The following is a 27,311-nucleotide window of genomic DNA, read 5'->3' as shown; positions in this document are numbered from 1 at the left end:
CAAACAAATTTGTTGCAAGATTCTATTCTGAGATAAATCATTGACAAACAAACCAGTCCTATAACATTCTTTAGCACATACATTAATATGAGAGGATTGTTTTCAGAATGAGGAAAAAATTCCGTTCTTTGGTCCTCAGTACACAGTGGTAGGCGTGGAGTCAGGCTCCTCGGATGCTGCTGGAAAAATCCAGATCCTCAAGAGCATGGTGACTGTGGAAGACCTGGCCAGCTCTAAAGAAGTTCAGCAAATCTCAGAGAAGAAAAAGGAACTGGAGGAGTAAGAGAAAAAGATTTTATTTATTAAATAAGGTGTTTTTTTCATTCTCAGAAATTATTCTTGTTTTGATGATAACAACAAAACAAATTAACTTAAGTATATAAGATTTCAGTGAAATGCAGATTTAAACATATTTTGTGTGGTTTGAATGATATTTCTTTGCTTAAAGATTGAGCCACACTTTGTGTTCTTCTTATTGCAACTCAATTGCTGCTTGAACTTTAGCTTCTAAGAATTTGACATCATAATTTGTTGATTATTTTTAGTGCCTTAATCATGATACATTTATATTGTAATTGATAATGTCAGATAATCACAAAAATGTACTATCTATTTTGGCAATTTGCTTAACTTTTTCGTTTGGCATTTATAGGAAGTTTTCGAACTTGACTCTGGAAGAACAGATATATTATTCCAAGCTCTGTGTAGCAGAGGAAAACATCAAGAAGCTGCAGGCCCATCCAGAGAGAGTCAACTTCATAACAGCTGATACCAGCAGTAGCAAGGCAAATAAAACAGGGAATGGCCGAGAGGGACATCTCCCTTACCAATTTGTTTTGAATAATGAGAGCCTCTTTGAGAAACTCAGCTGTTGTTGACATTTTGCATATATAATATGTAAAAATAGCTATAGAAATACTATCAGTGTTAAGTGTAGAATTCATAACATTTTCCTTTTAACACTTATACAAAATGTCCACAAATATTTGTAGCTTAGAAGTGTAGAGCCAAAAGTACACTGTTTCTAATACATGTAATAACTATAAATCTTTAAACAGGGCATGGTAGAGTTGAAAAACGCCATCCAGAATACATTCAAAGCCCTCGGTTCCCACCAGAAACTGAAGTATGTGGTCAGCAAAACTATTCCTTATGTGGCAGAGAAGATTGGTCAGTGCATGCAGAAGGCCAAGCTCCTTCCATGTTTGTCATCAGATGAACAAGAACTGAATCTTTTGAAGGAGGTACAAAAGGGCATGGAAGGGAATTTGTCTGGGACTATGGTGCATCATATGTTGGACATTCTTCATGAGCAGGTAATTGTTGGAAAGAAGTTTTTATAGAATAAAAAAACAAATTTATGTTACATCATATGTTAGAGCTGTTATCGCGCCTACATGCCTGTGACATTATCAGCAGTTTGATGAATGGTCGTAGTTTTCAGCCCTCAGGATCATGAAGCAATTTCAGACTTAAGTCAAAATTTCAGTCAGTTGAAAAATAATTGTTTATCATAAAATAACGATTGACATTTGTAATAATTAAACAACGTTATATCAAGACACTTTTAAAAGCAATTCAATTTTTTCAGTGATTTTAGTCAACAGACGTTAAGACTATGTCCATTGTATTACTTAGGTCAACCATTGCTTTATGATTCTGGAGCCAGATCACCTTAGTTACCTAAGTGACCAAACTATAATAATTGATGCAATATCATCTAGGCAGTTGATTTTGATACAACCAGTACATAATTCTGAGAACTTTGCATATATATCAGTCAGGCGTCTTGTCTACATTTTTGCTATACTTGGATTATCATTGGAAATGGATGACTGAAAAAATTATTTCCATTCATTTTGCACAGGGAGCATTGATGACAGTGAGAACAGGGGGTTCAACTCTTGCCATTGATATTGGGTATGCTGGGGAAATGGTTACACGACTGGAGAAGTTCTCAGCCACAGAGACCATGTCAGCAGGAAAAATGACATCAGCCATTGGCCAAAACTCTCACGTGTGGACAATGAAATCACTGGTGTCTAAAATCATCAAGGAGGTATGAATAACTTTCACCAAAACTCAGAATCCAGAGTGAACAACCAAATCTAGATGTAAATAATGTACCAATTGAAATTTTTTTTTGTTGGGGATGGGGAGGGGGGGGGGGGGAGGAGATGAGGCAAGTATTTTATTCATGCAGTTTTGATTTTACAGTTTATGACAGTTATTTCCAAGAGGCATGGAATTGGTCTTTTTTTCAAAATTATTATTAATTATTCAACTATTTGTCAGACTTTATTAGGGAGAGTAAGAAGATTAATAAAAATCATGCTGAAATGAGTTTTATTGAATTTTCCATTTTCATAAAATACATGTATGTACATGTTTTGAAACTGCAGAAACAAATTTCTTAACTTTTTATGATATACAGTAAAACATGGTTATAGCAAACACGCTTACTATGAAGCTTACAGCGAAGTGATTTTCATTCCCTTTGACTTTATTACATGTTGTAAACTTGACGGCTATGACAAAAAATTAAACTTCACTGTCTAATAACAATTAGCACAATCACACATCCCTGGCACTTTGTTCTAAGTTATTTTGCTGCACAGGAACTAATTATGATTTAAATTTTTATCTTTGCAGAATGAACCTTCAAAGATCTCCCAAATTCTTCAGTTTTTGGAGGGCTACCTTGGCCTCATCAAAGTTCCAGTGTGGAGAGAATCGGAGAAAGATGAACAGTATTTGTACTCCACGACTGGTAACTTGTCACCTCCACCAGTTAAACTGGTAAGATTTCATTCTTAGCATATTGTGCTGCCTTCTTATTTCATAGGTAATATCTGTCACACGTGATGACAAAATACCTCACATACACATGGTGATGCATATGACACTGTGGCTTAACAGATTCTGTTTTAGAAGATTAAGTATAGCCACTCCACCTCCAATCACACCCCCCCCCCCCCCCCCCACAAAAAAAAAGAAAATCTGTGAAAGACATTTCAATCCATATTTGTGAAAGACACAGCTACCTGTTGCTTTAAGATTAATATCGCAGATTGACCTTATCATTCATATCAATTAGAGTGGAAAATGTCCCTTTGTTTGCCATTTTGTTAAAAACAGATAAACCAAAGTATTTAATTAGATGTTAATATATATATATTCAGAGAGACTTTTGGAGTAAAGGGGAAGCTACAAAGAACTTTGTGGTCCTTCAGAAGACTTACAGTTTTGTTCATGGCTTACCAGAACACCTGATTTCCCTGGTTCTGGCGGCCACTTCCCGCTATGGGCGCCTGATAGCTATGACAAGTGATGGGGCAGTTCTCCAGATGGGAGCAGTACAAACAGCCATTATTCAGCACACAGGCATTATGGGTATGTACATAGTAAAAAGTTTAAATGATAGAGTAGGACTTTTTTTACAACTATGACTTAAAAATTTGTATTTTTAAATATTTTCATCTCATTTTAGTTGTTTGCTTTTGTGTACAACACCTTAATAGTTGAATGTTATATTGTTACACATATTATATCCTTTTTATTCAATACCTAAATGATTTTATTGAGAATAGAATCCACTATAACTTCAGGCTCCTCCCCATTTTATGTAGTTATTGTACTTTTTCGTTTCCTTTTTTTTTTTTTTTACCTATGCACAGTAAATGTTGATGATCTCCCTTTGTCTCTGTCCCTCAGCTTTATGCACCCTTTTTCTGATGTTATTACATGATTTCGTTGACAGTGACTAGACATTTGCATTAGAATAAATCTTTTGTTTTGGACTGTCTCTTGTTCCAGATTTAATAATGACAGATGTCCAACCACTGCTGGGTAAGCGACCAGTAGAAACTGTTTCTCTCATGGGTTTATACCCATTGTTTGAATTCATAACCCTTATTACATAGACGTCCTCTTGGATTACAACTTTCTACTGCAGTTTCAGATTATTGCCAATATGTTTAACCTTTTTTTAAATTTATGTTTTTTAGCTTGTTCAGATTTTAAAAAATTTTTTTTTGCTTTTTGCTGAATGAGATTTTGTAGTTCAAAGATACTTGAAGGAGAAGGGGAGGGGTGCAAGAGGGACGGGTGCAAGAGGGACAGGGATAGCTTTTTGATATGCTTTAGTTTTGTGAGACAGTTAATTGACCAACAGATGCCATATATGGGCATTTAGAAGGGAATGGGTACTTAATGTGTAGGGTAGTATATATTTGGGTTGATAATCAGTAACAGAACTGCCAGTCAGTTAACCAGTGAATGTTAAAGATAATAATGTGAATGAAATTACATCAATTTCAAGATATATAAACAACACTTTGAAATTTTCAAATTAGTAAGTATTTGTTCCTTAATTTTTTTAATTTGATATAATATAAAAGTGGAAATTGGAAAAGCCCCAAGTGGGATTTGAAAATATGACTTGCAGATCAGCAGCTAATGCTTTAACCTGTTAAGCTATGCTGTTCAACATTATGCTCATGAAGAAAAAAAATATGGATATATAAGATTATAGTGATATATGCTATAAAGGCAGTTACACTTTCACAATTAATTTTTGTAATTTGAAATTTAATCAGCTAATAAGTACTCATTTGTGAACTTTTTTGCTTACATTACAATGCCTTATGCCAAAAATATATCAATCAGAATAACATTCATGTAAATTTTGTACAGCTTATTATTATTCATAAGTTACATGTATATTTTCTTATTTTTCTCAAATAAATGACATAAAATTTGATGATAGGGAATAAATTCAGAATTTTTCAAACTCAGATAACTTGTTTGGAATAGTTTTTGCCATTTCATCCCTTAAACTGCCTAAAGGTAGTTTATACTTATTTAATTAAAGTAGCTATCAAATTCTTTACTATAGATTTTTTTTTAAATACTCAACAGTGGTATACAGGATCTAACGCTTAATAGCTTCTGCTGCACTTAATTAATATAAATTAGATATCAGTATCTAAAATATTTGAAATTAAATTTTTTAATGAAATTCCATATGATAATACAAATATTTTGTCTTCTTTTTAAGTATAAGCATTAACTCATTAGCTAATTACCAGCAACATTCAAATAGTATTCCATGTATCCATGCATGCATGGATATTAGATTAGGTGTTGCTGCTATGTCAAGAGGTTTCCATGTATGTCATAAGTTTTGTTCAACTTAATGCGCACATTGTTCTTAAAACATCTCCTTCTATAACGTTTCTGGTGTTGGTTGTTATTATCTTTGTAACACTAGACTATGATACCAGTCCATTTATAAACAATTAACAAGAGTTAAGAGGAAGCAAAAAATTTATTGGGTCTTATACCCAAACATCTAGTATAGCTAAATAAACAAACACTGCAAACCGAAATACAATCATACATAAAACAAAAATAAACATATATTTGTAAACACCCAAAATACATACCGGTATGTAAATAGTTTGGCGCTTGGGGGCTACTCATTCCTTCCCTACCAGCAACAGCCTGGGCTGTTAGCATGACAACGACACAAGACCCATGCCCGGGGCTGATCTCCAGCGGGCATCAAGACTAGAACAGATTGTGCTCGGGGTTGATCCCAGCGAGCCTGAATTACCGTAGAATGAAGCAAGACCCGGGGCTGATCCCAGCGGGTGTACATTAGAACGAGGCATGACTCGGGGCTGATCCCAGCGGGCCTTTATTAGAACAAAGCATGACCCGGAGCTGATCTCCAGCAGGCCTCAAGACTGAACAGATTGCGCACGGGGCTGATCCCAGCGAGCATAAATTAGAACGAAGCATGACCCGGGGCTGATCCCAGCAGGCATAGATTAGAACAAAGCATGACCCGGGGCTGATACCAGCGGGCATAGATTAGAACAGAGCATGACCCGGGGCTGATCTCCAGCGGGGCTCGAGACAAGAACAGATTGCGCTCAGGGCTGATCCCAGCGAGCATAAAGGAGTAAACCAACTGCAAGTTGTATTCAAAGCTAAAATACTAACTAGACAACTAGTCTACATTAACCAACATATGCATAACTCCTATAGTATAAAAAACAGTATAATTAATATATCTAGTAAGTGCCTTAAAGACTTCGAATAAAAATTTAATTCATAGACTTGGGGGGAAATTCCCAAGGAATGAATGCCAAATGAACGAAGTAATGAGTGAAGCCCTCAAGGATAGTCCAATATGGCTGCTAGCTCTCACACTCTCTCTCTCTTAATTGGCCTGAAAAGAAATCTTTTTTCTGTAAAGAACTAGAAAAACTACGATTAGATGAAAGAATAGTATGTCATGTATTTTTGATTTGAAATTATTGCACTATGATAGCCCATCGAGGGAGCTTGTGTTTCAGGAAACACCATTATGACAGTTAAACTATGGATCCAAAATTAATCGTGGGAAATTAGTATTTGCGTAAAATCACGAGAAGCACACCTCCCAGATTTCAACATCTTTTATTTTTATGACAGATGTTAATATGATCAATGAATCCTGTTTGTGATTTTATATTCTTGCAATTTGATGCAAAATGGTGGAATCACAGATTTAAGTGGTCATGTAAAACAAGAGATCTACAGTATTCGTATGCACCACCAGGAAATTATTTTAACACTCAATTCTACTTGATTTCTTTCTGATCTGCAGATAAGAAGGTTCTGTCCGTGGAATCCAAGTGCTACATGCCGGACAAGAAGAGTGACATTATGAACGAGCTGACGGAGAGCTATGTCTGGGATTACACATTCCGCATCATGTGTCTGTACACGGATTTCATTGATCGCATCATCCGTTGGCAGGGACTGGTGCCCCTGATCACACACAATTATCCCACAGGCATCGGTGAGAGATCAGGCTACAAGTCTGTAAACTTAAAATAAACTTATGTCAGGAAATATACTCTTAAGTAACTTTGCAAAGACTTTAAGAGGTAAACTGCTTTTTCCGCTTTTAAATTGCATGAAAGTAAGTTTACAGTATTTTTGGTGTACCATGGTATTAGATTTCCTTGAGTCATTATCATTTACCCTAGCTTTGGTAAATATTTAGGCAAACAAACCTACAGCAAATATTTCTATGAATTATTTGAAAATTTAATTTCATATATATTTTGACTCACATTTATTCCATTTTTACCACACAAAATCCAGTTGAGGCACCGCAATTTATTTTCACTGTCTTAAAATTTATGTGCTTGATACAACTGTTAATTTATAGTACTGATCAGAGTCAACTATACAAGCTTGTATTTTGTTTTAGTGAATGTTTCTTTTGGTTGTATACACAACTGGTCTCCATTTTCCAATGTACAACAAGTTCAGTCCGTGTGCACACTCTGTAACCGCTGTTGTGAGAAGGGAGATAAATGTGCATGGAATGGAATCATGGGTAATTACTTCAGGGAATGCTGTTGCGAGACAAAACAAACAGGATGTGTTGACTGTGGAATATGTATCACATGTGCCAAGGAAATGTGGGTAAGAGATTCAGTCTGATTGTTTAGAACTGTTGTCAATATGATTCTTTCTGTGTGAGTTTTGAAATAACATGAAGGCAAGCTAGTAGAAAGAATTTCACATTTATTTATCATGAAGGGGTCAACCAAAAGCCAAAGTTGGGAGTGGGGAGGTTTCTCATTGAAATATAGGGAAGTAGGAAGCAATTGAAAGGATTTTCTCATTAATTTATATTAAAACTCCTGGGGCTCACAGAAATACCATATCTCTGAAGGGGGTATATGATATGCGAGTCATATTAAATCGAAAAAAATTGAAACAAATACCAGAATATAAGACATATAAGATATTAAAAAATGATGTATTGGTTGCTTACATGTAAATGAATGTTATATACCAGGCTCTATTTTAACATGTATTAAATGCAGAAAAATATTTTTCGTAACAAAAATCAAAATCAGTATTATCTGTAAAAGTAAAATCAACGCAAGATGAAAGAAAAATCAAAATTAGTACATTGTATTATCTTTAAAAGTAAAATCAATGTAAGATAATTTTGATTTTCAAATCAAGTGTAAAAATTGTTAGCTATTTGGGTCAGTCAGGCGGTGTTGTTTAGGTAAATGCCTTTATGGGTGAGTGATGTGGCCCATGGGCATTTTATTTTATTTTTTTACTAGAAATGACCAAATATTATTCTTGTTCATGTATTGCATATTGTAATACATGATGCGACTCCAATTTCTGTAGATTACTAGACCAATTATTGGCCTGAGGTAAACTATGCTGACAATTTGTCTTATTTTATAAGCATGTGAAACTGTAAGTTATATTTGATGCTTTAGCGTCACTTGCTGTAGAGTGAAGGCTATTGTTTATGTTATATACCGTTCCAAAATGTATATTGATCAATTTGTTGCCTTGCTTAGCTAAGAATAAATGCTTTAATTATTATATGGAAAAAAAATAAAACAAATTACCACTTTATAAAACTTAAGATCAATTCTATGTAAGAATCAATGATTTATAAAAGGGCCTGGCCACGCATAGTCACCAATTTTCCTTATATTTCATACATGGACACACCTAGGTGTAAAACGCAAAAAACCACTAAAAGTTGGTTGCTGGGGGTAACTGTTGCCATGGTAATCGAGGCTAAAGATGGGTAAATAGCAAAACTTACCTACTTTGAAGCCATATTAGAAGGTTTTGCCCACTAATGTAAACTATCAAACACATAAAATAGCCTTTGTCCTATTTTCAGTTATTTAATTATATAAGAAAAATGATGGAGAAACCAATACTTCGAGAATGTTACCATGGAAACCGTTACAAATTTTTGAAATTAGTTTTCTGCGTTTTTTTTAATAAGCCCAAATGGAAAACTGTTAAATTTTTACATCCATATCAATGTCCATGCAATATATATTTAATCATGAAAATTGACATCCGTTGCTATGGCAACAAGGCCAAAAATTAAGAAAAACTGAGAAATTGAAGATTATTTTGATATACTTTCATTCCTGATTTTAGAATATATTTGCAATTGTTTTAGTCGGAACTTGTAAAAATATTTCTAAATTTTCATTATACACCACAGAAACCTTTGTTATGCAACAGAGAAGTGTTGTTGCTAAGGAGAATTAAGTTGTGTAAAAAATCACACAGAAATTCTTACTTTTTGAAAAGTCCATAGCAACGGCAGTTATCTTTAGAAAACTTCATTTTTTTTTCAAGTGTCATTAAAGTTAAGGACATACTTTAATTTTTTTCTCCATTTGATTTTATATATTTATTCATTATAAGTGAATAATATCCATTTAAAGATGCCTAAAAATACTATAATTTTCCTTATTTTTAATCTTGTTACCATAGCAACGGTTCTCAATTTTCATATTTGAATTTTTAATTGCACAATCATAATAGTGTTTACCAAAAAATCCAAGATTTGCACTTTTTATTCAAATTAGATGAAGAAAACATATTTTAAAATTTCTGTTTAGTAACCATGGAAACGCTCTAAAAATATGCGTTTCTCCATGAATTTTTTTCTTTCTTTTGAAAAATGACAACCATTTTTAATAATATATTCTACCCTGAAAACCCCAAGTTCTGCACATTACTCACAATATGTTCTCAAATAAGCATTAAAATGCCACTTTTACATCTTTACCCTCGGTTACCATGGCAACGGGACCACATAGCAACAAACAAATGGTGTAAGGCTTTTTTACTCACCAAAGTCTATCAAATTGTCAAGTATGAAGAAAATCTGTGACTATGCGTGGCCACCGAATTTTGATTCTTACATAGAATTGATCTTAAGATATAAAAAAAATGATGTATTGGTTGCTTACATGTAAATGAATGTTATATACAAGTATATACATGTAATATCCCATATATTACCCCTTGCACAAGGAAGTTTTTTACGCCTCCTTTTGACATAATTTGGCTTTCGATAGCAATTTATGCACACTGAATACAACTCATTATGGTGGACCTTATTCAATGGAGAGACTGATGATTATGATTTTTTGCTTTATTTGAAGGCCTATATTGGTTGCTAAAAATCATGAAATGAATTTTAATGATAGTCACCTAGACTAGTGATCACTTTGGATTTTCCATGTTTAAATTGGTATGCATAATCAATTAGAGGTATTAGTGCTGAAGGCATGTAGTGGAGAATTCTAGTGCATGACTGAGTTCCCTTGGCTATACAGTTACTTATATAAAATGAACTGTCCTTTGCCTTGTTATGCTTTATAGACATATTTATTAAAAAGATGTTTGCATCCATATGTGTATACTGATATGAGGTTGCCATTTATCTAATGTGTTTAAGAAACCCTGAAAACTTTTGTAGTCTTATATTGACATTGATTTGTTTCCATGTTATAACTTGATGGGATTAACGTTAATGAAATCAAACATTTTTAACCAAGATATTTTGTATTTGAATAGAATACTTATTTATCAGTCAAAAATCTTTATATATAAGTCTTTGAGTGAAAAATTTTAAGTGGTGAAATTTTTGATATCAAAGTTGATGCTACAAAAGAGGAATTGAGTCAATGATAAAATATGTTTTCAGTCCATCAGTAAAAAGATTTACTGTACCAATGCAATTTTTAATCCAAGATTTTTAGAAAAATTATACTGAAGTATATATTATGTCATAAATTGTCTTTCAGAATTTACGAAGTGAGCTTAGACCAATGCCGTTAGTGTACAACAAAGATAAGGATATTCCTCCTGTAGGTTTGAACCCAGTGACCTTTGATGAAATAGAGATAACCATACAGAATGGATTGTGTCCACCAATATGTCTGAAAAAGTAAGTCAAATGTGATGATGTTTATAGTATATTATTGAGAGAGAGAGAGAGAGAGAGAGAGAGAGAGAGAGAGAGATGAAACAGCACTGTAAGTGTACAGATACATGTATTATTTTGAGAGGATGACAGTAGAATTGCATTATTTCATTACACTGTTAAGTTGAAATGCTGGAAAACACTTTACATTGTAAAATCTTTGACCACAGATAGCATTACAATTAATTTGTATGAAAAATCGGTAAGCATACCACTTTTTGGTGGAAGAAAGAGAGATGTACCTTAAAGAATTTATAAATTGAGTATAGCAACATATCAGTGTTGTTGGGCTTATTGTAAAATCAGGAGGCATTGTTTCAGGGGAAAAATTCTTTTAAGAGCAATCATTAACTGTTTTTATTTTCAGATACAAACCACCTATGGAATTTATACTTTGTAAATCTCAATTGGCATGTCTAATTTAAATGCTTTCTGTCTTTGCAGTGATCAAAGTGGTTCAGTGATATTGGTGGCTCCCGGCAAGCCTGCCGCACTACAAGGCATAGAAGCAGATAAAATGAAGGAAAAAATTGAGGCCCTTATCAAAGGTAGATAAATGTAAAATAATGAAGGTATTAATGTTACAGTATTGTGTTCCTGTTGTAGATGCACAGTTTTCATTCTTTGTCTGAATGGGAAACATGCATATTTCTGTGAGATGTAAAACAGATTGGACCCAACAAGATCCTTGTGTTAATTGTTATAGGCAAGCTGGTGGTATACCGAGTCCTACTAAATACAAACAATTTATCAAATAAAAATTTTTCATGTGTCCAAAAAATAAAGTAAATATATAACCTTCATTTAATAGCAAGCTATCTGCTGTGATGTGGATGATCGAGTTTGCGAAAATATGATCATTTGTGATTTCATATGCACTATACTTTATGAGTATATATTCAGTGATAAAGTTTTCATAGAAATATTTGATGTGAAAAATTCCTTAATGTAAAATTTTAAAGATGTATTAAGTTTTGCTTGTCAATATTTGTTTTGTAGAAACAAAAACTTCAATAAAAGTAGCGGACAAAGTCAAACTGAGAATAAGCGATCCTTTGGTGAGTTACCCTTTATATTTCTATTGAATTCTGCACTTGTTTACTTTCTGATACTTAATGAGCTATAGTGTCTGCCTGATTGATTACTGATCAGAAAGTGACCAGGCATAATGACTCACTGATATAGGCCAAGAATGACCAGGAATTAGCATTAGCTTTGCATATTTAAGAGTGTTTAATCCTTCGTACAAAAACCTCAACTACTTTCATCACTGTTCAATGGCATGGTGTGCCAAATATAGCAAGGTTTTGAACTAACCACAAGAATGCCAATGTTGATAAAAGAGAATTGTTATAAAGGTGATATGAATAAAGTTTATCCTTAGTATATTCTAATCAATTTGTGGTTTTGAATTACTGATTGATGTTATACTTTGCAGGGTGCTGTGAATGTTCACAAAGGTGACATGTCACAGAAAAGTGTCCAGAAGTTTACTTACTATACTGTTCAGTCTAGAGAAGTGACCGTATTTCAAGAAGCTGGAATTTTGTGGTAAAAAAAAAACTGTACTGTGTAGTCTTACCAGTTTTTTTAAGTCTGTTTCACCAGTTTTGAATACTGTTAATAGGGCTATTTTCACCCTGTGTCATTTTGTGCACCCACAAACGGTTTCACCCCATATTGTATTTGCTGTAACGAAGTTTTCTATGAAAAGATATAATAAAAGACATAATTCGCTCACAAGGGTGAAAATAAAACATGGGTGAATATATTCTTGTATACAGTAGCCTTTTCAAGTCTGATAAATATTGTCCTATTTTTATTCAGTACATTTCATTGAAATACAGATTGGCCATTGTTTTGAAAAAAGGAAATTAATCTCTGAAGAGAAAAAAAATGTTAAAAAAAAAATATATATATATATATATATATATATATATATATATATATATATATATATATATATATATATATATATATTTAAAAGCATTGTTGAAGAATAGTTTATGTGATTGAAATTTGTGGGTTAAAGATAAGTGTTTTTTTTTTTTTACTTTTGCAGTTATAATTCTTTTTCACCTTCCATGCCTGTCGGACAGTTCATTGGCCCAAAACCATTCTCCAATGTTTTCCGGAGTTTCTCCTTCAGTAAGTTTTAAAGCATTACGCTATAAATGTTCTCTGACAAGTTTAAATGTTGTCTTTTTTTACATTTTGTGCAATATTTGCGATCTAGCAATTAATGCATGTTCCTGATGTATTTACTTGCACAAAAAGTTTTCTGTAGACTGAATTTGAGGAGATACTGCAAATTGCTGAAACTTCATGGATTACCATTAAAAAAGTGGTTTGCTGCACTGCAGCTTACTTTTGTGATCAAGCTTGTGTTCACCGTATTTTGTATAACATATACAAGATACTTTAAAGGACTGGCTCATGGAGATTAATGTTCTTTGACAATGAGAGTCTTGCAAACTTGCATACTGAAATTTTCTCACATGCAAAGAAATTTTGTGTGCAGTACATGTACTAGTATTTGGCAAGTTAATGGTCAGCATCAAAGGAGATATGTATACCATACCAGCCTGATAGGCTTAAAGTCTGGTTATGTTTAATGGTATTTATAAGGAATTCAAGGTTTCATTACTAGGTACCTGAGATTGGACAGGAGAATTGGTGAACATGTAGTTCAAAATATTGCTTAAAAATTGTTGCTGTTATTTTCCTCAGAAATACTTAACGAGGGTAAGGACAAAGCCATAACAATAGGAATTGCTCCATCTTTCTACGAGGCCAACAGACAGCCAGGATGGAACAGATATTCCTTTGCTTACCATGCAGATGATGGAGGGTAAATTGCTAAAATCTGTAGTCTAAAACTCTACAGCTGAAAATGTATTGCAAATTAAAACCATTGCATGATTTTCATTATTTGATGCCTCCAGAAAATCTGGGGCACAAACAAATAGTTCCCAGAAAAACTTTACTGTTTATTGATTTTCGATAGATTTTCTTTATGAATGATGTGCAGAAATCTGAAAAATAATAAATCTCCTTGTGTTGATTTGATAAATACATTATTACTTATTTTAAAGATAATGACCATGTGTGCTATGATCATAAAACATAATGGGGGAGATGTCTTAAGGTTGAATGAAAGAATACTACAACTGTCTTCAAAATCTGTAGTTATCTAGTAAATTTTATAAAATAAACATTCCCTTGAAGGATTTTCCTAGAAACAGGCTACTCAAGGTTTAAAAAAGAAGTTTGTGGGAAAGGAGACATAATGGGTGTGGAATTTGATGTTGACACAAGAATTGTCAAGTTCTTCAAAAACGGAACAGAGGTACTGTTTACATTTCAAAGATTGAAATTTTTATGCCAAAAAAGTCATGTTTAATTTTGTTTTAAGCCAAAATTCTCAATATACATATATATTACTTGCAAAGGTTTTTGTTTGTTTTTATTTTGCAAGTAATCTTTTTATTTTATCATGAACTGATTTGAATAAAATATTTCTTTTTTCAAATTAGTTCATATTTGAAACAATGTATGCTTTTTCTGTTTGTTTCCCAAGGAAAAGGGATAAATGAAAAACAAAGCTTATTTGATATAAACTGTAAACAGCTTTAAAAATGATAGGTATTAATGATATATTTTAAACACTGAAAATGGTTATGTACTTTTTAGGTTTACTCTCACACAATTAATGTGAACCCTAGGGATGGGTATTATCCGATGATAGGACTGCATTCCCCAGGGGAGTGTGTCAAGTTGTTGGAAGTGCTTCCATGGATGCCAGACTCAGCAGACAAGGTTCTTTGTTTGAAATTTTATATTTTGACATTTTGGTTTTGCACTGTAGAAACTTATTGTACTTACTATTAGCATTAATCTACTATTGCAGGAAAAAGCAAAGAAACCTGTAACATTTGAGACTAAAAATCTTGGCAATATAATGATAAAGTAAGTGTCGTCTTTTAAGCATTCATACCAGTTTTCTTTGAGACTTGGGGTGTTATATAATTTTGACATTAAAGTCTGAAGCAAAATTTATGATTGGTTGTAAACAAGAGAATTTGAATTGCAGTATAATCAAATCATCACAAATAATATCTTGATTGATTAAAAACTTGAATGTTAAATTGATTAATTAAATTTAACATTTCTCATCCAGTCCAGCCAGGTCTGTGAGCATGACAAAATATGGAACCCGAGGTTACTATGGGTCAGTCATCTTTTACAACCCAACCTCAACCAAAATCGGAATCAAGGTATGCAAATATTGAACATTGATTTGTATTCACAAAGAGGTACTCTGCAAAAAGTGATACTATCCAGAAAGTTTACAACAATGACACACGTAGGAGGGGCATTCAATAAAAAATGTCACTAATTAGATTCCATAAAATACAGGGTTCAATTGACCTTTGAATTTCTTTTCATGCATGATTTGGTTGATATTCTATTTATGGCCGTTTATTTGACCATGTTTCATCATCGAATACTTGTTTGAGAAGTTGATATATAACCCCTACTCAAGACACTGTATGAAAATCACGGTGTAGTACCTAAACGGCTGCTATCAGTAAAAAACAGCGTTCGGTGTTTCTATTCGAAAATTGAACGGTTGCTAGTTGAAAAAAGCATGCACGAAACGCATGGATCAAGCCACAAAATTAACGAAAAATGTACCCAAACCATGTAAATGTTTTAATAATCTGTGTGCACGGAACATGTAAGGTATTATTATAATATTTTATAAATGTAGTTTGGAAAATAGTCCTATGAATAACCAGAAATAGAGAAATTTCCTAGGTAGGTGACGAACTGAAAGGCTGTTACAACCAAGTTTTAAGCTGATATTTTCATCTACAAATCATAGTTTGTTTGTTCTATATTATGAAAAAAAGCATTTATCTATTCTGATTCATTAAGTAATACAAAATAAACAAGAAAGTATATTTTGATCGAAATAATTTGACAACAAATGATTTTTTAAGGTAACGGTTGCTATTTGAAATACTGATATGTTCGCACCGGCTATAAACTGAATACAATGCACCGGCTACTATATGAAACTTAAATTTCTTTTCCAGCTAGAAAAAGAAAATCAAACTTATGGCTGCACAAGCCTAAAAAATCTAAAACACATCACACAGAATGTGAGACATCAAGTGCTCCAACGATTTCAACTCCACCAAATCGCGTTCAACCATGCAGCGCTAATCTATGAAATGCACCCTTAAAAGCCATGATTCCACAGTAACCTATGACATATTAAGTCTGTCCAAAGTTACTGTTTCTTTCACCTTTGAGCCATATTTTTTTTTTTACAAAATACACATTAAGAGAATAAGAAAATTTAAAATCAATTAAAAGAAAAATATTGAATATTTTTTTATGGAGGGTATCCCTTTTTTACCGGGAGATTTTCACAGGAATAAAAACAGATTTCTAATGGAGATTTGTAATTGGAAAATCTGATATCTTTTTCCCATTTGGAAGAGTCTCAGAACACCTTAACATGATTTTCTATTGATATCATATGGGTATCAGAGTTCAAAATTCACTATATATACCGGTATACATCTAAAAAAAAATGCAAGTTAGAATTTCCAAATTGCAAAGTTAAAATTTTTGTTACTCGCAATAATTTATGATGTACTACTGTATACAGGGAAATATTCGCCCGTTTTATTTTCGTCCCTTTTGCCTCTTTTGTCAGCGGGCAAGTACTGCGCAAACATTAACTAACCTCATGCGGAACGATATTATTTTCATGAAATGTAAAAAATTGATAAAGGATGAAATGTGTACATTTATAGGTAGGTCATACAGGTAAACAGTCACAACTTCTCGGGCACTGCTAGCTCACATCACGACGGATAGTAAAACATAATGTATTTAAATCAAATTCTATAAAAATAAAAAAAGGGGGGGGGGTGTCATGAACGACTATGTAATACATTCCACAGGTGCATGAGGACGGAGCACACCCCCCCCCCCCCCCCCACCCACAACAACATTCACCCCACATTCCCCAGTTATTTTTTTATCATTTATTTTTTTTAATTATATGTTGATGTATTGTATGCTACACTAAAAATTCAAAATTAACGCCAAACAAGCTATATATAAAAAATATACCAGTGGTATATATTTTTTTTTATACATAGCTTATTTCGCATTAATTGTGATTTTTTTTTTCTAGTGCAGCATACATCAACTTATAATTAAAAAAATAATTGATGAAAAAATAACTCGGGAATTTGGAGGGGGGGGGATATGGGGGGGGGGGGGGGTCCCGTCCCCAAGCACCTGTGATACATTTGAGGTGGTTTCGAGCTCTGTTGGAAAGGTCGGAGAGTTGCGAAAGTCGTATTTTTAAACGGTTACTATAGAATAACATATTTCAACTGTATGATTCAATGCATATACATGGATGTTATTTCATTGAGGTTAGAAAGTGCACATTTCCAATAGAAACCGGTGTCGTTGTCTAATAGTAGCCGTAACATACGGCTTATCGAGTAAAATCGTCATAGTTTTTATACAAACATAGAAAATGGATAATTCTTGCAATCAAACTATTCTGTGTACAAACATTAAGAAATCAGTCGCTTCAATTTTTAAAAAAAAACTTTGATTTAGGCGCAATCATGTCCAAAAACTTAATTCGACTGCACATGTGCCCAAATCAACGACAGTTATTCACGAAGTTTTAAGTCAATTCTTCATCTTGTATGTAGGTAGCTGGATATTTTAGTGTTGAAATGTGTGTTACGTTCCGTAAGGGTTGTCAAGTTTGCAGGTTAATTAAAATCTTTGAGAAAATGAGCATTTTGTTCAATCTGAAAAGAAAAATACTTACTGTGTCGGACATCTTTTTCAGCTAGTAACCGTATAATTTTCGAATAGAAACAGCGAACGTCGTTTTTTTACGGATAGCAACCGTTTAGGTACTACACCGTGAAAATATGACTGGTAAGTCATCATCCTATAAGGCTGAAATTAGAGGCTACAAAAAAGCATGTGTCAGACTAGGTAAAGACTCGAAAGAAATTTTCAAAGAACTGTTTGATTTTGTATGGAAACAAATGTATGTCATTAAGACAAGTTATAGGTGGGTCCGCAAATTCAAAAATGGCCAAACAGGCCTTAAGGATAAGCAATGTTCTGGAAAACTTCATACAGCTTCAACAGATGCAATGCTTGCAAAAATAACCAATATCATAACTAATGATAGTTGAATAACCATTAGATAAATAGCAAAATTGGAAGGCATTTCATCGGGATAGTACCAGACTGAGTATTTAATATTCTAAAGAAACACCTTGGCCCGGAAAAGGTTAGTGCAAGGTGGATGCCTCATCTTTTAACAGATAAACAAGAACCATTGCAGGTTGAAATGGGTAGGAAGCTACTTAAAATGTACCAAAATTGCAATGGACGACATTTATCGGAAAGTCTGTCCCAAGATATTTTTGCCGCACATTTTCTTGAATTATTCGATATTTATAAATACCTCTTGATTCAGACGATGTTCATTCAATAGTATGAAAAAATCCCAAGATTTCCCTTATAAAACGCCCCCTCTAGGTTGTCAGGTTTCAATACATGGCTAAAAACAGAAAGTCTACAGGGATTTTGCATTGCATCAGTCTGTGAATTTTTACGAGGGAAAAATGACAATGTGTGAATGATATTATCTTTGAAATTTCCCCTTTCATTGATTTCAATTGCACTTCTTTCACAGGTATTGTATTTTCATTAAAAAATCGTCCAAATATGCAGCATAAATATTTTGGGACAGACTATAGTGACTAAACATGGAAACATTATTTTGTACCTCGGAGGAAAATATTGATACCAAGATGCAGTTTACTAAAAAGGCAAAACGTCCTGTTATAGCAAAACGATGCCAAAGTACAAAGAAATTAAAATACGCAATTTTCTTTAATAGTAAAGGTCCTGTAGTTCAAGTTGCTATTTGAAAAGGCTGATCAATCACCGGACATGTAAACAAATATCATGTGCTGAAGAAAGTTAAAAAACATTACGAATGGCAGAGACCGAAGTCTGAAATTTGCAACACTGGACTTCTTCATGACAACACACAGCCATAAATCCCAGATTGTGAGATCATTTAAAAAAAAGAAACCCAACTTTTCTCCATGTTAAATTAAAAAGCACTTGTCAGGAAGAAGATATGCTTCAAGAAATGCTTTGGGCTCTTCCATTTATCAGTATATTAATACCATTCCAAAAAAATATTGTATGAATGCATTCAGAGTTGGATAAATCAGTTGGGTTTATGTGTGACTGTTAGTATTTAAAAAGGTAACCATTAAAAAAAATAGCCAAAAAATATCTTGCTGTGTTATTTTTGAACATGACATTATTTATTGAATGCCCCTCATATAAGCATCAAAATATGTATCTCATAAAAGTATAAAAGCCTTGATTCAATTGATTTATTTATTGATTGGGGTTTAAGGTGGTATAGGACACTTATCAATATAAATGGGGGAAAAAGTACAATGTAATCAAAATACTTTCACCGGTTTAGAATTTTCAAATTTTAGTTTATTTGAACAACAAATTAGATTTAAAAAATTTTGAAAAGGTAAAAAATATAAAACCCCAAGAGGGATTCGAACCCATGACTTACAGATTCATAGATAATGCTCTAACCTATTGGGCTACACTGTAAAGAAACAATTATGGGAAATTTAATATTAATTGAGATTTAATTTTTTTACCAGTACCGGTATTTTCATAGGAAGTATATCACAATTTGAAGGTGTCCCATACCACCTTAATGATATGGAACTTGGTATAACTATTTTTAGAATTGAATTCAGTTGTTCACGGGCATATTTTTTCGCATTAGTCTAGTAAAATTTTTATCATGTGTTCATTGATTGTATCACCAACAGAATTAGCAAAACTTGAAACTCAGATAATGGGATTTTTTGATGGATTCTATAGATTCCAAAACCACCGATGCACGATCAGGCTCTGGAAAAATTGGATTGTGCAACAGTTGGAGAAGTTCAATACCTGACGATCATCCTAGACCCTAAGGATGTATTTCACCTGTATACATTTGCTCAAGGTAAGTGGGATGTTTGACAAAAAAGGGCTTTTAGAATTTTGACCTATTGAAAGCAATATTGACATTTTCCTTTACAATTTAGGTAAGTGGTTGTTTCTAAATTAAGGTTTCAATTATACACCAATATGTTAATCAAATGATGAATTCTGACCGATTTGTCTCAAATTATGGTATCATAATATGATATCCTAAGAAAGTCAATAATTTTTTTTTATGAGAAAAGAAGGAAGGATAATGTTGGCACAAGAGCATTTCTATGGGGGGCGCTATAAGCTTAAGATGCAAAATGTTCTTATATCAGAAGCATATACAAATGCTCTAGCTCTTTTTACAAAGACAAATAAATGATGAGTGCATTGGTTACATGAAATATTCACATCCTTGCTCCCCCCCCCCCCCCAACTTCGACAACGACCAACACATTTTATTTATTCATATATTTCCGGTGTTATTTTTTTTACATTAAGCATATATATATGGGGATGTGGGGGTCATATTTTACATTGTTCAGCTAGATCAAACTGATGTAATTTAGCTCCTACCTAAGAACTGAACATCTGACTTGTTTAAATGAGCTATTCAGATTACACTTAATGAATGTATTTATATGAATGATGCTTACTCTTTTTAAAGAGAAAGAAAACATAAGGGATGTAGATATTTTTTGGACTGCACTTGACAAGCACAAGGAGTACTCTCCCACAGATATAATCAACATGGAGAAGTTCTCAGATTACAAGTAAGCAGTAAGAGAGAAAACTTGGAGTGTGTACAGTAGTGTACATTGTTGTGTGGGTGTATACAATGGTGTACATTGTTGTGTGGGTGTATACTGTAGTGTACATTGTTGTGTGGGTGTATACTGTAGTGTACATTGTTGTGTGGGTGTATACTGTAGTGTACATTGTTGTGTGGGTGTATACTGTAGTGTTGTGTGGGTGTATACTGTAGTGTACATTGTTGTGTGGGTGTATACTGTAGTGTACATTGTTGTGTGGATGTATACTGTAGTGTACATTGTTGTGTGGGTGTATACTGTAGTGTTGTGTGGGTGTATACTGTAGTGTACATTGTTGTGTGGGTGTATACTGTAGTGTTGTGTGGGTGTATACTGTAGTGTTGTGTGGGTGTATACTGTAGTGTTGTGTGGGTGTATACTGTAGTTAACATTGTTGTGTGGGTGTATACTGTAGTGTACATTGTTGTGTGGGTGTATACTATGGTGTACATTGTTGTGTGGATGTATACTGTAGTGTACATTGTTGTGTGGATGTATACTGTAGTGTACATTGTTGTGTGGATGTATACTGTAGTGTACATTGTTGTGTGGGTGTATACTATGGTGTACATTGTTGTGTGGGTGTATACTATGGTGTACATTGTTGTGTGGATGTATACTGTAGTGTACATTGTTGTGTGGATGTATACTGTAGTGTACATTGTTGTGTGGGTGTATACTATGGTGTACATTGTTGTGTGGATGTATACTGTAGTGTACATTGTTGTGTGGATGTATACTGTAGTGTACATTGTTGTGTGGGTGTATACTCTGGTGTACATTGTTGTGTGGATGTATACTGTAGTGTACATTGTTGTGTGGATGTATACTGTAGTGTACATTGTTGTGTGGATGTATACTGTAGTGTACATTGTTGTGTGGATGTATACTGTAGTGTACATTGTTGTGTGGATGTATACTGTTGTGTACATTGTTGTGTGGGTGTAAACTGTAGTGTACATTGTTGTGTGGATGTATACTGTAGTGTACATTGTTGTGTGGATGTATACTGTAGTGTACATTGTTGTGTGGATGTATACTGTAGTGTACATTGTTGTGTGGGTGTATACTATGGTGTACATTGTTGTGTGGGTGTATACTATGGTGTACATTGTTGTGTGGGTGTATACTGTAGTGTTGTGTGGGTGTATACTGTAGTGTACATTGTTGTGTGGATGTATACTGTAGTGTACATTGTTGTGTGGGTGTATACTGTAGTGTACATTGTTGTGTGGGTGTATACAATGGTGTACATTCTTGTGTGGGTGTATACTATAGTGTACATTGTTGTGTTGGTGTATACTATAGTGTACATTGTTGTGTGGGTGTATACAATGGTGTACATTGTTGTGTGGGTGTATACTGTAGTTTACATTGTTGTGTGGGTGTATACAATGGTGTACATTGTTGTGTGGGTGTATACTATTGTGTACATTGTTGTGTGGTGTATACTATGGTGTACATTGTTGTGTGGGTGTATACTGTAGTTTACATTGTTGTGTGGGTGTAAACTATGGTGTAAAGTGTTGTGTGGGTGTATACTGAAGTGTTATTCTCAGCATTTATGGTCTCTGTGGAAGGAGATATAAGAAGTGTAAAGGTCAGGGTCACAAAATTGTTTGTTCATATTTTTCTAGGTTGCTCTGTGAAGCTTCTGTGACCAGTAATGTTAACAATGTGACCCCACTGAAAGAATGTGTCCCCAACGAAACTCCAGAGGAAGTGAGTTCTGTCCATTTAAGTCGTAGCAAATTAGCAAACTCTTGACTAGATTTAGTATACATGTATTGTGTAATTACCAAATTATCAGTTTTGTTTCACTTGTATTCTTGTAAAATTCCAATGCCTAATTCAACATTGCAATAATGTGGTTTTTCAGCTTAGAAAGATGATTAATGTTTTCAAATCTTCTGATCATTTGATAGAGCATGTACAAGCTGCAAATATTCAAGAGTGCAGAACTGATTGGGGAATACTGGCTTCCCGTGGAGAATTACAAGCTGGAAATTCCTTATACCACTGGCTCCTACACCATATCAGCACCAAAATGTCCTGTATGTACAACACTAATTAAGAACTTTAATAATCATGTCACCTTTTTTATATTTGATTGTGAAATATCAATGATTTATTTTTTAACATCAGAATAAAAAAAAAAAACAGGACCAGAAATTTTGATGTATATGTTTGAAAAATGACTATTTATAAGATGATTATATTATATGTGAACTGTTGTTGAAGAAAATTACTTTGATTATTGAAAGAAAATCTGAATTTTTAACATCAAGAATAAATGTTATTACAGAATTACTTATACCCAGGGAAGTTACAAAGAGGAATGAAATTATTGATTTCACTGGACAAGTAAGTATTGTCTTAAACACAATTATTGATATTCTATTTATCTTAATATCTTGTAATCACATCCATCATAATTCTGAGATAAGAAACCTTCCTCACTATACCATGTGATCAGATACATTCCTCTTTATACCATGTGATCAGATACCTTCCTCATTCTGTCAAATAATCAGATACCTTCCTCTTTATACCATGTGATCAGATACCTTCCTCACTATACCATGTGATCAGATATCTTCATCATTGTATTGTGATCAGATACATTCCTCACTATACCATGTGATCAGATATCTTCCTCATTGTGTCATATGATCAGATATCTTCCTCATTGTATCAAATAATCAGATACCTTCCTCATTGTATCAAATAATCAGATACCTTCCTCATTGTATCATGTGATCATATACCTTCCTCATTGTATCATATGTTCAGATACCTTCCTTATTGTATCATATGATCATATACCTTCCTCATTGTATCAAATGATCAGATACCTTCCTCACTATACCATGTGATTAGATACCTTCCTCATTGTATCATGTGATCATATACCTTCCTCATTGTATCAAATGATCATATACCTTCCTCATTGTATCAAATGATCAGATACCTTCCTCATTGTATCGTGATCAGATACATTCTTCATCGTATCATGTTTTCAGATACCTTCCTCATTGTTTCATATGATCAGATACCTTCCTCGTTGTATCATATGATCGTATACCTTCCTCATTGTATCATTTGATCATATACCTTCCTCGTTGTATCATGTGATCAGATACATTCCTCATTGTGTCATATGATCAGATACCTATCTCATTGTGTCATATGATCAGATACCTTCCTCATTGTATCGTGATCAGATACCTTCCTCATTGTATCATGTGATCATATACCTTCCTCATTGTATCATGTGATCAGATACCTTCCTCATTGTATCTTGTGATCAGATACCTTCCTCATTGTATCATATGATCAGATACCTTCCTCATTGTATCTTGTGATCAGATACATTCCTCATTGTATCATGTGATCAGATACATTCCTCATTGTATCATGTGATCATATATTTTCCTCATTGTATCATGTGATCAGAAACCTTTCTCAATCTATTTTTCTAATTCATCTCCAATTAAACTTGAGGAATTAAGCTGTGTAAAATCATGAGAAGCACACCTTGCAAATTTTAAAATCTCACATTTATTATTCGGACACTTATAAACTACATTAAACTATGATAAAACTTTGTCATTTGTGATTTTGTGATTTTATGTTATCACAATTTGATGGAAAATGATTAAATCCTGGTATTAAGTACTTGCGTAAAATTATGAATCTACAGTACTTTCCTTGTTAATGCATTTTTTGTTGCATCAAAACCCTGAGGACAAAACATAGAAGTTTTATTATCAAATATTAATCTTATTTCATGTAAAGTTATTTTTATTTAGTTGTTGTTAGATATGTGTTCAAAAGTACTGATTTTGTTTTAGTGATGACAAGCAGTTGGTAGAGGCAGTGATTACTGAGATCTATGAGGGTGGTGGGTTCTGTTTGGAGTATACTCCAGACGATGCTGAAGAAAATGAGGTCATTTGCTATGATGCAGAAATGCTTGGAGTAAAGGAAGAAGATTATGACCCAGAAAAGAAGATACTGTTGTATAAGTCAGACTGTAAGTATCTGATATCCTGTCTTTTTTCAGTCCATATGTAGATATTAGAAATTCAAACCTTGACCACTTGTGTGTAGGAACCTTATCTTAAATTTGTGTGTGGCTGAATCATATATTGTATACATGGAAATATATGCTCCTGTTATATGTTCACCCCTTTTGCTCTTGTCAGTGGGTAAATTTAAAACTGGGTGATTTCAAAACAATTTTTACTGTGTTAATTAGAGATAGTATCTATCATATGTTCCATTTTGTCAAGGTGAATCAAGACGGGGCAAAATCATTCGCAAGTGTAGTAGGGCAAAAATAACAGGGGGCAAAAATAAGCCTAAATACAGTACTTTGTTGGTTACCATAGTTTTTGGGCTTTGTGGCTACACCCCAGGCCTTTGAATTGATTTATGTCCCATTTATTGAAACCCACACAAACAAACCAATTGTGGACCGTACGAGAGTCGCACCAAACCATAACTAGAGATTAGATATATCTGTGTGAGTTATAGGATACTGGCACATCTAGAATAATCTCTTTGGCTCATCTATGTTTTTTTCTCTTTACAGCTGACATGAAATTTTTGACAAGAACATATATTTCTGCACCAACTTATCTCATATCCAAGGTAATTATGATTATAAGCTCAAAGCACAATCTCATTTCATATCAATGCCCTTTGCAAATAAGTTCTTTGATACCCATGTAGATGATATTAAGCATAAGTGTCTGTTTGTGAAATGATACAAATACATGTACAAAGCCAATGTCTGTGCATTGCATTATCCCATTCCCTTAACTGATATTTAGTCTGATTAAATTTGTACAATCATGTATGATTGATGGCCAAAAGTTAACTTGTTTAGCAGATTTTAATCTTTTTTTTACCTTATCTCATTTCATTCAGTACCGTCAGTACTTTCATTATGATATGATTGCATCCTTTTGCAGGGTGGTGGTAAAATTCTGGATAAAATTGATGGAGACTGGAAAGAAGACGCATTTACAACATTTGCATCTTGTTTTCAAGATGTAAAGAGGTTCACGGGTAAGTGTTTTTATGCCAGGTTTACTAGGTTTATTCAAAACCCTGCATTTATTGAAATGATTTGTATGAATTCCCAGGAGGCAGTGAAATCTCAGACTTGTCTCAAATATTGTCATCACAAATGGTGTTTACATGGGAGACTTTATATATATCAATAAAAGGTAATCCTGACAGTGTATATCCGTACTTCCTTTGTTACAGTTCAAGAACAGCATGTGACCTACCACGCCCACACCCTGGCCAACTGGTTGACGGGATATGGCTCCAATGGCCATGTAGACGACTCTTTCGCCTTCCTGCCCAGTCAATTAAATGCGGACATGCTTCTGTATCCTTCCGTGTCAAATCTGTTTGAGGACCTGGCGGTACATCGCCTGTGCTTCTTTGTTGGTAAGCAATAACTGTGAAATGAATATGGAAAATTCCAAGTAAATGGAAATACTGTATGCAATAGGAATCAGTGGTTTATTTGAACCTGCCTGAATCAGTTTTATGTGGACATTACAGCTATTGATGTAATAATGTTGTTTGATTTGATGAGAAATTTTTATTAAAGTTTAAAACTCTCAACCAAAACAATTCATGAGAAAATATGCCAGGTATATTTTTTTTTCGCCCAAATCTTTACACTTTCAGGCTAATTTTTTGATTTGAAATACTTTTTAGACTTGCTGCTTCATTTTCAACCGCAGAAAAAGGTGGACTTGAGAATTCCGATCCACTTCATGGACATGCCTGGCATTGTGCCAATAAGTTCTATTCCGCTGGACCTATCCTTCTGTTGTAACTTCCAGGGCTGGGTATACTTAGCTCTGATTGGTCAAAAGGTCAGTGCTATTATCTTTAAAAATGTCTCCGTATTTGTAGCATGTAAATATTTTCTTGAAATACAATTGCAACAAATTATCCATATTTACGTTAGGTAACTTCTTTGCATAAGTCATAAAGTCAGGAATGTTGTTTTGAAACATATTGAGACATATATCAAATAACAGTATTTATGAGGTTGATTTCATACTTTTCTGAAAACAGCAAAGGTAGAAGTAATGCAAAGAAAATATACAATTATCATAAACTCAAGCTGTCAGTGATATATTTATCTATAAACAGTTCTTTTTTTGGTGTATGCAAGATTTCCTCTGAATTTATAAGTACTAGTTCATGGTATGGTTACTTATGTTACAAACCTTGATATTTCAGCTACTGCTGCCTGCTTACACAAACCTGTTTTCAGGCAAACAGCTGTCATCAGCCGAAATGGGTGAATTGGACCGCAAAAGGGTAAGAAGACCATTGTCGTTCTCTTACCTTGAAGTTTCTCAGCTGTTCATATCATAAAGTCAGACTACGAGGGTTGTCCCAAAATAGCGTAGACAAGTGGCGTTATTCAGTTAATCGAAGACAAAGGAAGATGGAATTTTTGCCACAAAGGGTTGAAGAAATTTGCATTCAAATAATGTTTTAAAATCGAATATTGTTTGAGATTAAAT

At 33.7% G+C, this 27,311-nt stretch overlaps 1 protein-coding gene across 4 annotated transcripts in view; it reads left to right on the top strand.

Annotated features, from left to right (window-relative positions):
• LOC105327744 (uncharacterized) overlaps positions 1–27,311 on the top strand; it is a 75,007-nt gene that overhangs the window by 24,395 nt on the left and 23,301 nt on the right. For 3 of the 4 annotated variants that reach the window (XM_066074981.1, XM_066074983.1, XM_066074982.1), the window contains exons 20-49: positions 107–279; positions 653–785; positions 1,059–1,316; positions 1,868–2,059; positions 2,653–2,799; positions 3,183–3,393; positions 3,817–3,849; positions 6,659–6,853; positions 7,271–7,488; positions 10,665–10,807; positions 11,288–11,391; positions 11,843–11,901; positions 12,282–12,394; positions 12,906–12,991; positions 13,574–13,694; positions 14,072–14,192; positions 14,537–14,662; positions 14,754–14,812; positions 15,024–15,120; positions 19,841–19,967; positions 20,601–20,706; positions 22,383–22,467; positions 22,671–22,799; positions 23,051–23,109; positions 24,600–24,781; positions 25,343–25,401; positions 25,725–25,821; positions 26,023–26,211; positions 26,488–26,648; positions 27,022–27,102. In XM_066074981.1, the coding sequence (XP_065931053.1) occupies positions 107–279; positions 653–785; positions 1,059–1,316; positions 1,868–2,059; positions 2,653–2,799; positions 3,183–3,393; positions 3,817–3,849; positions 6,659–6,853; positions 7,271–7,488; positions 10,665–10,807; positions 11,288–11,391; positions 11,843–11,901; positions 12,282–12,394; positions 12,906–12,991; positions 13,574–13,694; positions 14,072–14,192; positions 14,537–14,662; positions 14,754–14,812; positions 15,024–15,120; positions 19,841–19,967; positions 20,601–20,706; positions 22,383–22,467; positions 22,671–22,799; positions 23,051–23,109; positions 24,600–24,781; positions 25,343–25,401; positions 25,725–25,821; positions 26,023–26,211; positions 26,488–26,648; positions 27,022–27,102 (3,864 nt within the window). The remainder of the gene's footprint in view (positions 1–106; positions 280–652; positions 786–1,058; positions 1,317–1,867; positions 2,060–2,652; positions 2,800–3,182; positions 3,394–3,816; positions 3,850–6,658; positions 6,854–7,270; positions 7,489–10,664; positions 10,808–11,287; positions 11,392–11,842; positions 11,902–12,281; positions 12,395–12,905; positions 12,992–13,573; positions 13,695–14,071; positions 14,193–14,536; positions 14,663–14,753; positions 14,813–15,023; positions 15,121–19,840; positions 19,968–20,600; positions 20,707–22,382; positions 22,468–22,670; positions 22,800–23,050; positions 23,110–24,599; positions 24,782–25,342; positions 25,402–25,724; positions 25,822–26,022; positions 26,212–26,487; positions 26,649–27,021; positions 27,103–27,311) is intronic. The other variant, XM_066074985.1, reaches the window with a different exon arrangement.

This window comes from Magallana gigas, chromosome 2 (assembly GCF_963853765.1).
Source record: "Magallana gigas chromosome 2, xbMagGiga1.1, whole genome shotgun sequence".
NCBI classification, from domain to species: domain Eukaryota; kingdom Metazoa; phylum Mollusca; class Bivalvia; order Ostreida; family Ostreidae; genus Magallana; species Magallana gigas.
Note: the sequence above shows the minus strand (reverse complement) of the source record. Positions and strands in the feature narration are given on the sequence as shown.